The following is a 12,561-nucleotide window of genomic DNA, read 5'->3' on the forward strand; positions in this document are numbered from 1 at the left end:
GATAAATCCTGTTTATTAGCCACAAAAAGTGTCTGATTGTAAAACAGAAATAATACTGCAACCCAGTGGTTGAGTTCTCGGGAGTCATTTTTATACAGACTGCTAATTTTCACAGCTAACCACTTTTCAAAGCACTCTACTCCTGGAATACTGTTCAGTGCAGCCCTGGAATATTTCTGGGAAATTAAAGGTAAAAGCAAAGATGAGACTTCTGAAGTGTTTATACATACATTAAATGGTATTCAAAGATTTTTGTTTTCCCCTTCTTTTTTTCTCTCCAAAAAAATGTGGAGCAAATGTAAAATGTTCTTTTTCCTGCAGCAGAAGCCATGGGATGTTTTTCTGCCAGTCTTCTCTGCATGCTGGTTGCAGGGCATCCAGCAGAGCTGCAGCACCTATTTGCTTAGCCGTTTTGGATGCAGCCTGTTCTATTCCATCTTCTTGGCTGAAAATGAGTCTTGAAGGCTGAGCAAGGTTTGGTTTTGATTGAGTGCTGGATGAATCTCCTTGCTAAAGATTATAACATCCTCTCAATGCAAAAATCCCTTGTTACCCTGAGCATGGGGAAGATGTCTGTATTCCCAGGGAAAGCCAGCAGCTACTTTGGGACACGGCAGCCTGTTACAGAGAATACAGAAGGAAGAACAAAGAAGCATTTAGCATGATCTTACCTTGGCTCTGTGGAATAAAGCCAACCACTTCTAACCTTCCAACCACTAGAACTGTTTTTAAACCTTACAGTACATCTCTAAGGAAAAAACAGTTATGCCACAACAGTTTTACAGCATTAGCACCAGCAACCCATAAGGCTGATAAATAAAGAAAAAAGTACTAGAAATGCACAGATGGCCTCATCCTAATGGACACTGCTTATAATTAGATCGGTGCAGAAAACCTTTAGGGCATGAGATCTTCTGTCTGAAAATGATGTTGCAGAGTCCTTGGGGTTTTTATACATATACGGAAATTTCAGTAACATTTCACTTTTGTGGAGAGTAGAAATTAGTGTTTTCAAGGACTAACACATCCTGTTTTGGTATAAAGGGAAAGTAATACTGAATTGTTTTCAAGACTTTGCTTTTATTGACATGTAAACCCAAGATTTTGGTGAGTACAAATCACTTTTTGGAAGGTGTTTTTGGGATGGAGGAGGGGAGCAAAGAATTTTGCATGTGAGTTCATTTCTAGCAGCAGGACACAATTAAGCAGAAGCTGTGTGTGAGGCCAAGCTTGTGTTCACCACCTGGGTCTGTATAAATGCAGCATCTGTGAAGATCATTCAGTTTTTCCTTTAATACTTGGATGTTACTCAGTTCAATATGGAAAACTTCCATCAATACCTGAATTCTAGAAGATTGTACAGTGTAACAAGGCTACTGTCCAACGTGAGGCCACATTTTAACTCATTTTGGAGTGTGGCAGTGCCCAGAACAGTCTTTTCTCCATAAGCAAGGCTTCTTCCTGAATATATAGCAGAGTTGTCACCCACAGAAGGTACTGTAGTGCTGTTACAACACTGCATTTCAGGAGACTCTTTGTTTTACCGTTCTTGCTTTCGTATTTTTGAAGGTTTTCATGGGAAGGGAGACTAATAGAATGAGAAGGGTTTGGGAAGTAGGGATAACATCCAGAAGGAGCATGGAATCTGGAGATCTGGTAGAGAGGGAGTTAAAGCAGATTTAGCTGTGCCAGGTGGGGATAAACATGCTCTAAAGCTCTTAGCTGACTGTTAGTAACTGCTCAATCTGCTCAGGAAAAAGGTTACAGCATAAGGGTAAGAATGAAATAGTGCCTGTGGTGGCCAGGTGAGCCTCAGGAGAAACATGCACATTCCCTGAGGAAAACTGAGGAGTTGTGTGTCTCTGACTAGAAGCAGGAGTGAATTTTAGCTCCCACTGCTTGCTCACCCATGTCAGTAAGTTGGCAACAATGGAGAAAACCTTATACATATGTTTTTTCTTCTCTTGTTTTTCCTAGACTCTAGAAACGACATGCAGAAGGAAAGTTATTTGAAAGAACTCCTTAAAGAACTGCCTGATGCTCATTACTGCCTGCTGAAGTACCTGTGCCAGTTCCTGATAAAAGTTGCTGAACATCACGTAGAGAACAGGATGAATCTTTGCAATCTTGCCACTGTATTTGGACCAAACTGCTTTCAGTAAGTTGGGGTTTTTACTTTTCCCCATATGCTGGCAGGTGGCCAGAAATGCGGATGTCAGAGCTCTTAATTTGTCAAGGTGATCAAATGGAGGCAGTGACTGGGGCTCTGTTAAACTTTAGTGCTAAAGCTATTTTTGAGCCAAATGGAAGTGGAGTTGCTTTTCCATTTCCTCTTGCTGTTTGCTAAACTGTTAATCAGTTTTGTATTGCTGCATTGGTAGCAGAGTGGGAGTAGAACAGTGAAAGGCCTTCAGACTGTCAGTGCAAGGAGGCTTGTGCTCACACAGGTTTCTTCCTCTGCTGTCAGTTAATACGAGTGCTTCTCTGCAGAAAGCTGTGACAAAGGGTACTTGGTGGAAGAGGACTCTGATGCAGCACCCAGGTGCTGTATAATGGAGATGGATGCTGCGTAGTGTCTGCATGTTTGGCCTTGTGATCTGGTGTCTGCCCTCAGATGCTAATGATTCTGGGCTCTCTGTCCTTCTAGTGTATTCAGAAACTGCTCTGAAGCTTGCGGGGATCCACTGGTCTATTGAGACTCCTTACTGTGATGCCATGATGATTTTTTGCCTTTTCTTTTATACCCCTGTTATACCTTTTTACAACTTCTGTATTCTCAGTGCTTTTTGCCTACATTCTTGGACTTGTTTGTCAAGCTAAGAGACTAAACATTTTAGAAGCTTCATAGCTAGGGATCAGTGTGCCCCAGACCCCAAGGTCCTCTCCAGAACACATTCTGTAAACTAAGATAGAGCCATCCAGGGGAAGGTTCCTTGGGGAGGGGGGCTCACTTGAGCCTCTCGTTGGGGAATTTTTGATAGATATGCTAATTAGTAAAACCTATAATGTTAGACCAGATTCTTTGGGGTGGGCACTGTGGTGTGCATTTCGGCGCATTCGATGTGGACGTAGTGCACCTAAGGATCCTTAAAATAAATACCAAGGTAAAATCCCTTTTTTCCTTCTAACTGTGTTTGACTCTTGATTTTTAAGACCAGGAAAAGGCATCAGCCTGACTCAATATTTTACTGGGTTCTTTAACTGGGAGCAGTTCCTGGGTGCTTGTGCTGAAGACGTGCTTTACGTGCTGGTGCAGCTTGCAGCAGTAGCAGGAACAGTTATTTCCAGGTGCAGGAACACTCCTGAGTGAGAAGGTTTCTGTTGAGTCACTGCTGTGATGCCGTGCAGCGTTAGCACCTTCACCTCTGCAATGAACCCTCTGGCTGGCATCCAAGATCTCAACGGGAGACACCTAAGCAGTTTAGTTCAGTCATCAATCTTGAAAGATATGTGATATCTCCAAGAAGAGACAAGTGATTCCTTGTATCAATGTTGCATTTGTATTGATCTTTGTAAAAATTTCACTCTGGACTAATACTGAATTGTCTAGTAAAACTTAGTCTCATGAAGCAATTAATCTAATCTATCCCCCTGAGCTTCCTCTCGGAAAGAAGTAGATTTCTTTAAAGAGAGAAAACAGAAATTAGTTTCCTGTAATAATGTATCGAGACAGTTCCACGTAGCTAGGCTCGATGCTGCCTGCTGTCTTTTTAAGGAGCCTGTCTTTTTCCATTGGTTAGGGAGAGAACACACAGCAATGAGACACTTAAACTAAAGCTTGGCCTACAGCTGACTTATCTTAAGATGTTGCTGGTGGATGATGAAGGTGAATTCAGGATTAAAGCATTTGCTGTATTAGTACAAAGAGATAAAGTACATTTTGAGGAGAATTAGTTTCCTCTCCAAAACAAAAAATGCTCAAAAGACAGTAGTATGCATGGGAGTGCATGAATATGAGAATTGCTGGAAGCACAATACTGCAAATTTCTGACAAGGAAAAGCAAAACAATTTTTTAAACTTGCATTCATATGGGTAGTTTGGGAATTTCTGTCTAAATGTATTAGCACAGTTCAGAACAAACAAAGTAATTAGAAGAATTGAGTTCAATGCCTAAATCTCTATGACTCAAGCTCCCTAGTGGCTATTAGAATAATTCTTAGTTTACTCATCGCTTCCTTCAGGAGAGTTTAAAAATTAGCTCTGAGTATTTTTTGGTGTAGAATGCAGAGAACTGTGGTTCAGAATTGCAATTGGCGTTCCTAATATTAAACCAAAGCATATGTGTTAAAAGCTGTATAGTTGTTGCCACAACTGATCTCTGCTACTGAGATGGCATGGAAAAGATACAAAGTTTTTGTAAGGTGCAGAGATGGGATCACCTCATTCCATTGCAGAAGACTGAGAAAGGCAGAGTTCACTGGAGGTGAAAACCCAGCGGCTTGTGAGGCTGTATGTGAGTGTAACCAGCCCAGCAGACGTGACACGTGTTGAAATAAATGCTCATGTGGCGAAAGAGGCCGTGAAAGCAAGGCTTGACACTTAACAAATGGCTAATGTGTTTTTTAAAGACCCAAATAGGTTAGAGTTATGGATGTAGATTTTATTTAAACTCTGTTTCAGCATCTGGTAATTCAGCTATGTGTTTCATCAGATCTTGATCTTTTCAAGGCAGTTCAGGATTGTGGTCCAGACACAAAGGTTGTGAGCAACAGTTCAAATACCCTTTTTTCCTGTGTTAATGGGGATGCATTCTTATATTGCTGGAGCTGTGACCATCTGTATCAACACAGATTTGACAGGGGGAGAAAAGAACTTGCAGCACTTTTTTTCTAGGTATTGGGCTTAACCAGTTGGTTGGCCAAGCATCCAGAAGGAGATCCTCAGAACACATTTCAGAGCTACAGAGTAAGGCTGCCTGAAGCCTACTTGGCAAGGACTGTCTCTCTCTACTGGCTGCAGGCAGCCCATGGAGAAGCTGCAGAAATTAAATATTGGCAGGAGGCTGAAGTGAACGTTCCTCTCGCTTTGTGTTGTTTGTTCAGAGCAGTGCATGGGGGGTTTCTCCATGATAAGGAAAGAAGGCTCAGCATCCAACTTGTCAGCAATTACATTGCCAAAGCAGGGAGAACTGAGATTTTTCTGTCAGAAATTCACACTCATGTCTAAAATTAATGTCAGAGTCTGTGTAGTTAATGCACAGTGTCAAAGAAGATAAAGCCCATCTGCTGATAGTGAAGGACTTCTTTTGGCAAGGGATTTTTAGTGACAATTTAGCTACTTAAGCATAGTATCTCCTACTCCATAACCGAAGTTGTTTAACAGTTGAATAAATCATGGTGCTTGGCCACTTTCCAGATATTTAGGCTTCATTTTAATTCTGTTAATCTCATTCTGTTTTTCTACATTGTGTCCTCTGTAATGTATCCCGTCTCCTAAACTTACTGCTTTTATCTTCTCCAGTACTTCCCCTGCTTCCTTACTTGCTGTTTGACAAACTGCACTGGTGCTTTTCTAAGGAAAGATTATCTTGTGCTTTCTGTATTTCTAATGAATAGAATAAGGGAAAAAATGGCTATTTGCATTCCTTGTAACGAAGTGTGATCTAAGATATAAGAACATGTAAAGGGCAAGGTCAAACAGCTTAAAAAAAGATTGGAGATTTGGTTCACTGTTTTTTCCCAACTTGGATTGTTCAGATTTATTGTGATGGAAGGCAAAGGTCAAGTATATTGAGAAATATGGCCCTGGAGGAACAGTGAGCACAAAGGAACATAAATAGTTGTCTTTTCTGTCACTGGGCTAATCTGTGTAAAGTATTAACATTTGCAGCTTCTTGGAGGAAGTTATTGTCCATTGACCTGAATTTGAGCTCCTGTAGAGGCATAGCCTTAGTGAAGGCCTGCTGTGTGGGCTCTGCTTGGCTCTGACAGCTTGTGTGGAAAAGGAGAGGACCAGCTGGGTTTTCTCTCCTCCTCTCTGTTCTCCTGGAGCTGGGTATCAGAGGAGCTGCTGCACTTACCCTATCCTTTGGTTGGCACGGTAAGACATGAGGTCTCAACAGAATAATCAGAGGGTCCATTTGCACCCATTTTTTGCAGCTCTCTCTCAAACAATAATCTCTGTGTGTGGCCTCCATCATTCAAGCCCTCGTTAACTTGGTTGTGTTTCATGCCAGCAGAGATTAAGCATGTTGTGAGGGATTGCTCCGTCCCCCCAAAAGTAGCTGGCAAATGCAGGTGTCCCGTTAAAATGCTGGAGTTAGATGCAGTTATTTATATGTGATGAATACGTAACAGAAGTTACACAAAGGGTAACAAGAAAAGTGTATTCTCTTTGGATATGGAGAAAATGATAGATTGTAGGGTAGCTGTAGGTATTTCAGAGGTGCTGAACTTGAAGGAATTAAAATCTGATCTGAAGTTATGCATGAATGTCTTACCTTGGTTTCTAGCAGCCTTGGAGCCTGCACTGGTTGGGTGAAACTGAAGTGAAAGCAGAGGGGCTGAATTAATACTCCTTAGTGAGTAATGTTGGCCTTTGAAACATTATGTGGATGGGCTTTGTTTTCAAGCAGTGCAGTCCCAATCCTGCATCAGTCTTAAAAACAAATGTACATCCAGGATCGGGGCCAAATTGAGTACTGAATATTGTTGTTTAAACATTAATTATTGCAAATTGGAGCATGCAGACATAACCTTTCTTAAAGGGTTCATAAAGATTTTAAATACTGCATTTTCCAGCACTGTAAAGGAATTTTTCATAAGTATTCAGTATGCTGAAGCCTATAATGACAGTTTAAAGCATCAAGCATAATATACCAAGTCTATAAATGTTCTCATCCATAATCATATTAAATACTCATGAATATTTGAGCTCAGCAATACAGCTCAAATACAATCATAAGGAGTGTTTTTGAAGAGCCTCTGCTTTGGAATGTTTGGAGATGTGAGCAACATACTTTGCAAGGGGATGTTAGGCTATGGACTGCCCTTTGTCCCCCTTTGTGTAGGTTGCTCTCTCTAAGATGCCTACTATCACTGTAATTTTGTGATGAAAAATGGAGCTTTTGCTTAAGCAAAAGATTTTTCCTATAAATGAAGCCAGTCAGTAAAGTCTTTGTGGCAGCATCACTCTAACTGTTTTGTGTTACCTGTGTTGCCTGTATTTTGCATAATTTTATTATTTATTAACAATTGTTATCATTCATTTTATACTATTGTTTTGGGGTTTTTTTTTTATTAGTGCTTTTATTTTTTATGAATTATTTATTATTTTGCAAGCAATGCTGGTAGAGCAGAATTAACAAGTTGACTTAGGCTCATAAATCTATTGCTAAAGAAAATAACCTGGAACAGATTTTAACAAGCAGGTAAGTACATGCCCCAGAGTTGACTCCCCAGGATTCTCCAGTATCACAGGAGCTAAAACACTTCTGCACAATCTCAACAGTTGTATCTTGTCATTGCATTTCACTGGTGAGACTGGTGAGACGTAAGCCTGCAAATGATGCAGAGCACATAAGCGAGTCACACAGACTGAGATGAACACCTGTCTCAAGTGAGTGTTGCTGTATCTTTAGCTACTTATTAGACTGTGATCTTGCAACAGAGTCTGCAAACGTGAATATGTACCTGTTTTCAGCTGCATCAGTTTGTGGACCAGTGTGTTAGGCCAAATCCCTTCTATCAGCTGAAGTGGACGAGGTCGCATCTGTTACAGGCACAGTAAAGACCGCCTAGAGACACAGAACAGACTGCCTCAAGTCATAACTTCTATAAATTACTGCAACTCTGCTCTCAAAATCTCCATTTGTGCTTGTTGAGGGACTTAGGGACATCTGAGGTACTAATGAAAATGTTTTGCTTGGGCTGGAGAAACAAAAAATCCATGCAGTGTTCCCTGTCCTTTGAGTTCCTTTGTTTCTGGGAGGATTCCCTGGGAGAATGGTAAGGTGACTGTGGTGCTTCTCTACAAAAAAAGAAGGTACTGTACAAGCAGCAAAAGTAGTTTATAGAGCACATAGCCCTCAGTGATTGTAAATTAAGATTACAGTGCTGTCATTCCATGTAAGCTGCTTCTGCAAAGCCACATGGGGAAATGGTAATGTGCATCCTGCATCTCAGACAGGGAGGGGTTAAACACTGTTGGGAATTCATAATGAGATGACCCTTTCACATGGAAATCTCTGGTTCTCAGTTGTGGCAGGGAGCTGTCAGCACTTGCTGCCTGGGGAAATCAGTTCAGTGAACTCAGTTCTGCTCATTATAGACAGATGACTACATCCCAGGTCCTCCTGGCCATTTGAGGCAAGTTTCCCAGGTGTGGTGGATGGTGGCAGAGCCTTGTAGTGATGCCTGTCGTGCCACTTGCATGTTTGTGTGTGTCACTGCACTGCTCTCAGTAGAGTCTGGGATTCACTGTCTCAAAAGCTCCCTCTGCATTTAGGCTGTTAGAGCTTGTTTACAGAGACCCTGAGGTAAATTCATTTAACTAAATGCCTGAGATGTAAGGAATTCTTTCACAGTGAGTTAGTCTGACCTCAGGTCACTTCAGTTCTGAGTAAAAGTTGTGACACAGAGCCTTGCTCTTGCTTGTGGTTTAACCCATTTGAGACTAGCTTTCCTGAGCCATCCTATGGAAGGAGACATGCACTCGGTCTGGAAGAACCCAAAGAACATGTGGGTGTGGGGTCTGCATGGACAGGAGCTGCATGGAGCTGCACTGGGTGAGCCAGCCATGCTTGTAGGACATTGGGCAGAAGTGTGAAATGCTGCTGGGTATCAGATTTTGAATTGAAGAGCTGACAGCCTGATCCTATTACCAAGTAATGTTTTAACTTCAAGAACTACTGCTTCTTCTGCTTTAAAATGACTTCACCCATATTTTCAGTCTTTAATACCCTGAAAAACTTGTGGTGCTGATGCACCTTTGCCCTCAACCCTTCTTAACTGTGTCAGACACTGTTAATGCTGGTGCCTCATTTAGACAAGGTGCATTTTTTCCAAATGCTTAATGTGGACATGCTGTGCTTTGCACACAGATCATTCAGAGCATCTCTCTGGGAAGGGCATGGTGTCCAGGGAATCTAAGGGAGGGGACAGTAGAGATTTTGCTCCTGCTCTGCCTATGCTGTGTATCTGCTGATGGCTTTGCAAGCCACTGTGATAACTTCAGTGGGGGTTTTCCACCTCAAATCTCTAAGATAGATCTGCACTTATCAACACTTTTTCTTCTAGAAATAACTGTAGAAGTTGCAGGTCTGTGCCACCCTTCTGGTGTTTGTGGTAGTGAAACTGATGCTTCTGGTGCTGTTACTGAAGTAATTTGTACATATGTGGCTATAAGGGGATCAAGTCCCTCTGTTGAGGATTTTGTAACTGGAGTAAATTGTGTGTCTAACTCTCAAAGCAACACAGTTGTAATGCCTAATTAACATGAAAATAGACATAAGGGAACCTTGACTATGAACACAGTTTTACTGTGATGCTTTAACAAGATTTTCACAAAAGATCATGAAGGATTTTCAAGGAGTAGGGTATGCATCAGGAAAGTGGAAGTGTGAGAGAATATTTTCTCACAGATCTGGGTTTTTCTAGTCAGTTGAAGTGACATTTGTAGATGTCGTGACTTTTCAGAATGAGAAGAGCTAAAGTAAAATGCTATTTTTTTACACACATTTTCAGAAAAGTCTAGTCAAACTGATAGATCATGCAGTGTGGCAGCAGATGGGGTTTACTGTGTATAAATAGGCAGGGTGGTGTGTGCTCATAATATAAACTTATCTTCAGCTCAGCATATATCTGTTGCAAGGAAAATGTCACCATGGAGAGCTCACAGAGTGTAATAGTCCTTATCGTGATTGAGGTCTAAGAATAGCAATTATAGGAGAAATATATTAGAAACTTTGTTAAATATGTCTGTTTAAATGACAGAGAAGTGGTGATGAATAAAATATGTTAAATTGCCATTAAAATAAATCAATTAATGATCCTTTGCTTAGTTACATTCAGAGAGAAGTGTTAAAAAAGACTGAAGCCACAAGCTTTAGCCTTGTATTTTGCATATGTATCTCACCCTACTCATGCAGGATTGTTCTGAATAGGATGATGGACTTTTCACAGGTTTCCTTCGGTCAGGGCAATTGCATGGGCCTATTGAATACATACACTTTCTTCAGGCCAGTTGCTGAGTTTTAGTGAATATGTGACATTCTTTAAAATGAGTTGGCCTGAGTGTACATGCAGATCTATCAACAGAAGTCATCCTATTTGTTCTTTGTTTGGTCTGAGGCCAGGTTCCACACTAGTGAAATCAATCAGCTGATTTTACAGTTGCCAATATTCTACAGTGTGAAATAATTCAATCATTTAAAATTCAGGTCCTGCTACTCTAGCATGTATTAAATGTGGAAATGATAGCAGTAAGGACTCTCTTCTAGAGTTTACACAGATATGTTCTGCTGCAGTGGGTTACTCTCCCTCTTGACGTGTAGATGTATGGCAGAGAATAAAGCATTGAGAAGGATCAATAGCCCCTACAAAAAGGCCCTTTTTGATGACAAATTTCTGGGAGCATCAGCTTTCAGAGCCATCTTGTTGAAATGCACATCTGGCCCCAATATACTACAGTTACAGTTTTATGGTAGTTAGTTAGTTTGTAAATTTTTATTTACTCTGTGCAGTAAGCAGTAGTTTACTTTCAAGTTACATCCCTGTGAAATAGCTCAGGGGGAATTTGTTTTACTTTTGGAAGATTGGGTTGTGTTTTCTTCTCATATAACCACTTGTTGTCCTCAGCCAAAATGTGCTTGAAACTTTTTTTTGGTTTTGACTTCTCTGCTTCTTCACTTTAAATCTTCCCTGTGTTTCATTACTCCTGATCATCAGTCTCTGCCACTTTATAAGGTCCTTAGGAAATTCATATCCAAGCAGCCACTTTGTAGCTTACTGAGAAGACAGTCTGTCTGCTGGAAGTACTGTACAATAGGAAACACCTAATGATTGGAGAAGAAGATTCTTCAGAGATCGTACTTTTGCATTAAAACAGAATTTAAGTCAGTTTGGGGCCAAGAAAATTGTCCAGTAAAGTGTGCAGAAAGCTTACATTCCAGCAGATGATCACAAGATGCTTCAATGAATTGTGAGCTCTGTTGTGAGCGACATGCATTTTTTGCTACTTGAGAGAGTTGTGTGAAATACATTAGGAAACATGCAGATACCTACAGTATCTTCCCTTTTCTGTGTGCCTTTAAGGTCTGTGGTAAGGTGCAAAGGGGCCTGTTTCAAGAGAGAAAGAAGCTGCTTCTTCAGCAGCCAAGTAGTTGGTTATTCTCCCAGAAAATGGAGCTTAGGAATCACTTTATGTATTGGTCTTTTAGGTTGTTTTGCAGAAGGCAGCATCCATCTGCATGTTTTAGAAAGCCCTTTGAGTTATGATCCTGCTTTCAAAAGAAATGGTAACTCCAAAGTTAGATTAAAAAATCTGGCGTGCAGCACTGGGTCATCTGAAGGCAACGACCTTGTTTAACTTTTAGTGTTTTGCTTAGCATGTGGGATTTCCTATTTTTTTTCGCTTACCCTTCTTGTGTACCTTTGAGGTTATCATGAATGAGGTTTTGGAGGAAGCTAAATGTGTCTGAGCTGTCTGCACTGTGTGTGGTGAAACACAACTTAGAGCAGAGTTGGTGGCACCCCACTTGGTGGCTGTCTCACTTAAATCCCTACCTAGATTCTGTGGAGAGGGTAGTTTGGCCAACAGGTGTGGTATTTAATATCCATAAGAAAAACTGCAGACAAACTGTGATGATAGTTGTTACCAACATAGGAACAGTCCTCCTTTCCAAGACAAAAGTTCCTGTGCTTGCTATCCAGCCTGTATCCACAACTGAAATGTTACAGAGACTCTGTGCAGGACCTTTTGTATGTTGAGTCCCTGTAACACCCTGCTTGTTGTCTCTCCAATTCTAGTGTGCCCTCTGGATTTGAAGGGATAAAGGAACAGGAGATCTGCAACAGGATAATGACAAAAATGCTGGAAAATTACAATACTTTGTTTGAATTAGAAGGCTTGAAGAAGGATGAAGAAAAGCCTGTATGTGAAGAGCTAGCAAGAATAATTTTGGTAAAAGTGAGTATCTCTAATATTTCATTTTCTTACAGCAAATCAATAATTCAGGCTCATTTCAGGCTTCAATTCAGAAATCCTTTAGATAAGTGGAAGGCAGACTCTTGTGTAATAATGTTCTGTGTTATTGATTGGTATGCAGTTTACACATTGATTCTGCTGATAGGCTAATTTTCATTACTAGTCTGGAAGCTCATTCTATTAAACATCTTATTCTTTGTTGGCTACACACTTATTTATCCAGGAAATATATTCACTAAATTTTAAATGTTTTTGAATGAGGAGGCAGAATAATTTTAAGAAGTGTTCAGGGTTTCTGACATGGTTTATCATTTATGGTGTACTTCAGTGATGATGAACTTTGGTACTCTAGGACAGTGTGAGGTCCCTAGCCTTTGCCACTGTGAAATCTGCCTGTCTCAAACATGTACCTGAGT

At 40.7% G+C, this 12,561-nt stretch overlaps 1 protein-coding gene across 5 annotated transcripts in view; it reads left to right on the plus strand.

Annotated features, from left to right (window-relative positions):
- The window catches only part of FAM13A (family with sequence similarity 13 member A), a 123,345-nt gene that overhangs the window by 12,446 nt on the left and 98,338 nt on the right, over positions 1–12,561 (plus strand). For all 5 annotated transcript variants that reach the window (XM_042049430.1, XM_042049432.1, XM_042049433.1 and 2 more), the window contains exons 4-5: positions 1,978–2,158; positions 11,968–12,127. In XM_042049430.1, coding sequence (XP_041905364.1) covers positions 1,978–2,158; positions 11,968–12,127 — 341 coding nt within the window. The remainder of the gene's footprint in view (positions 1–1,977; positions 2,159–11,967; positions 12,128–12,561) is intronic.

This window comes from Corvus kubaryi, unplaced genomic scaffold (genome assembly GCF_017639235.1).
Source record: "Corvus kubaryi isolate FWS band 111438036 unplaced genomic scaffold, C.kubaryi_AGA036_p1.0 71, whole genome shotgun sequence".
Taxonomy (NCBI): domain Eukaryota; kingdom Metazoa; phylum Chordata; class Aves; order Passeriformes; family Corvidae; genus Corvus; species Corvus kubaryi.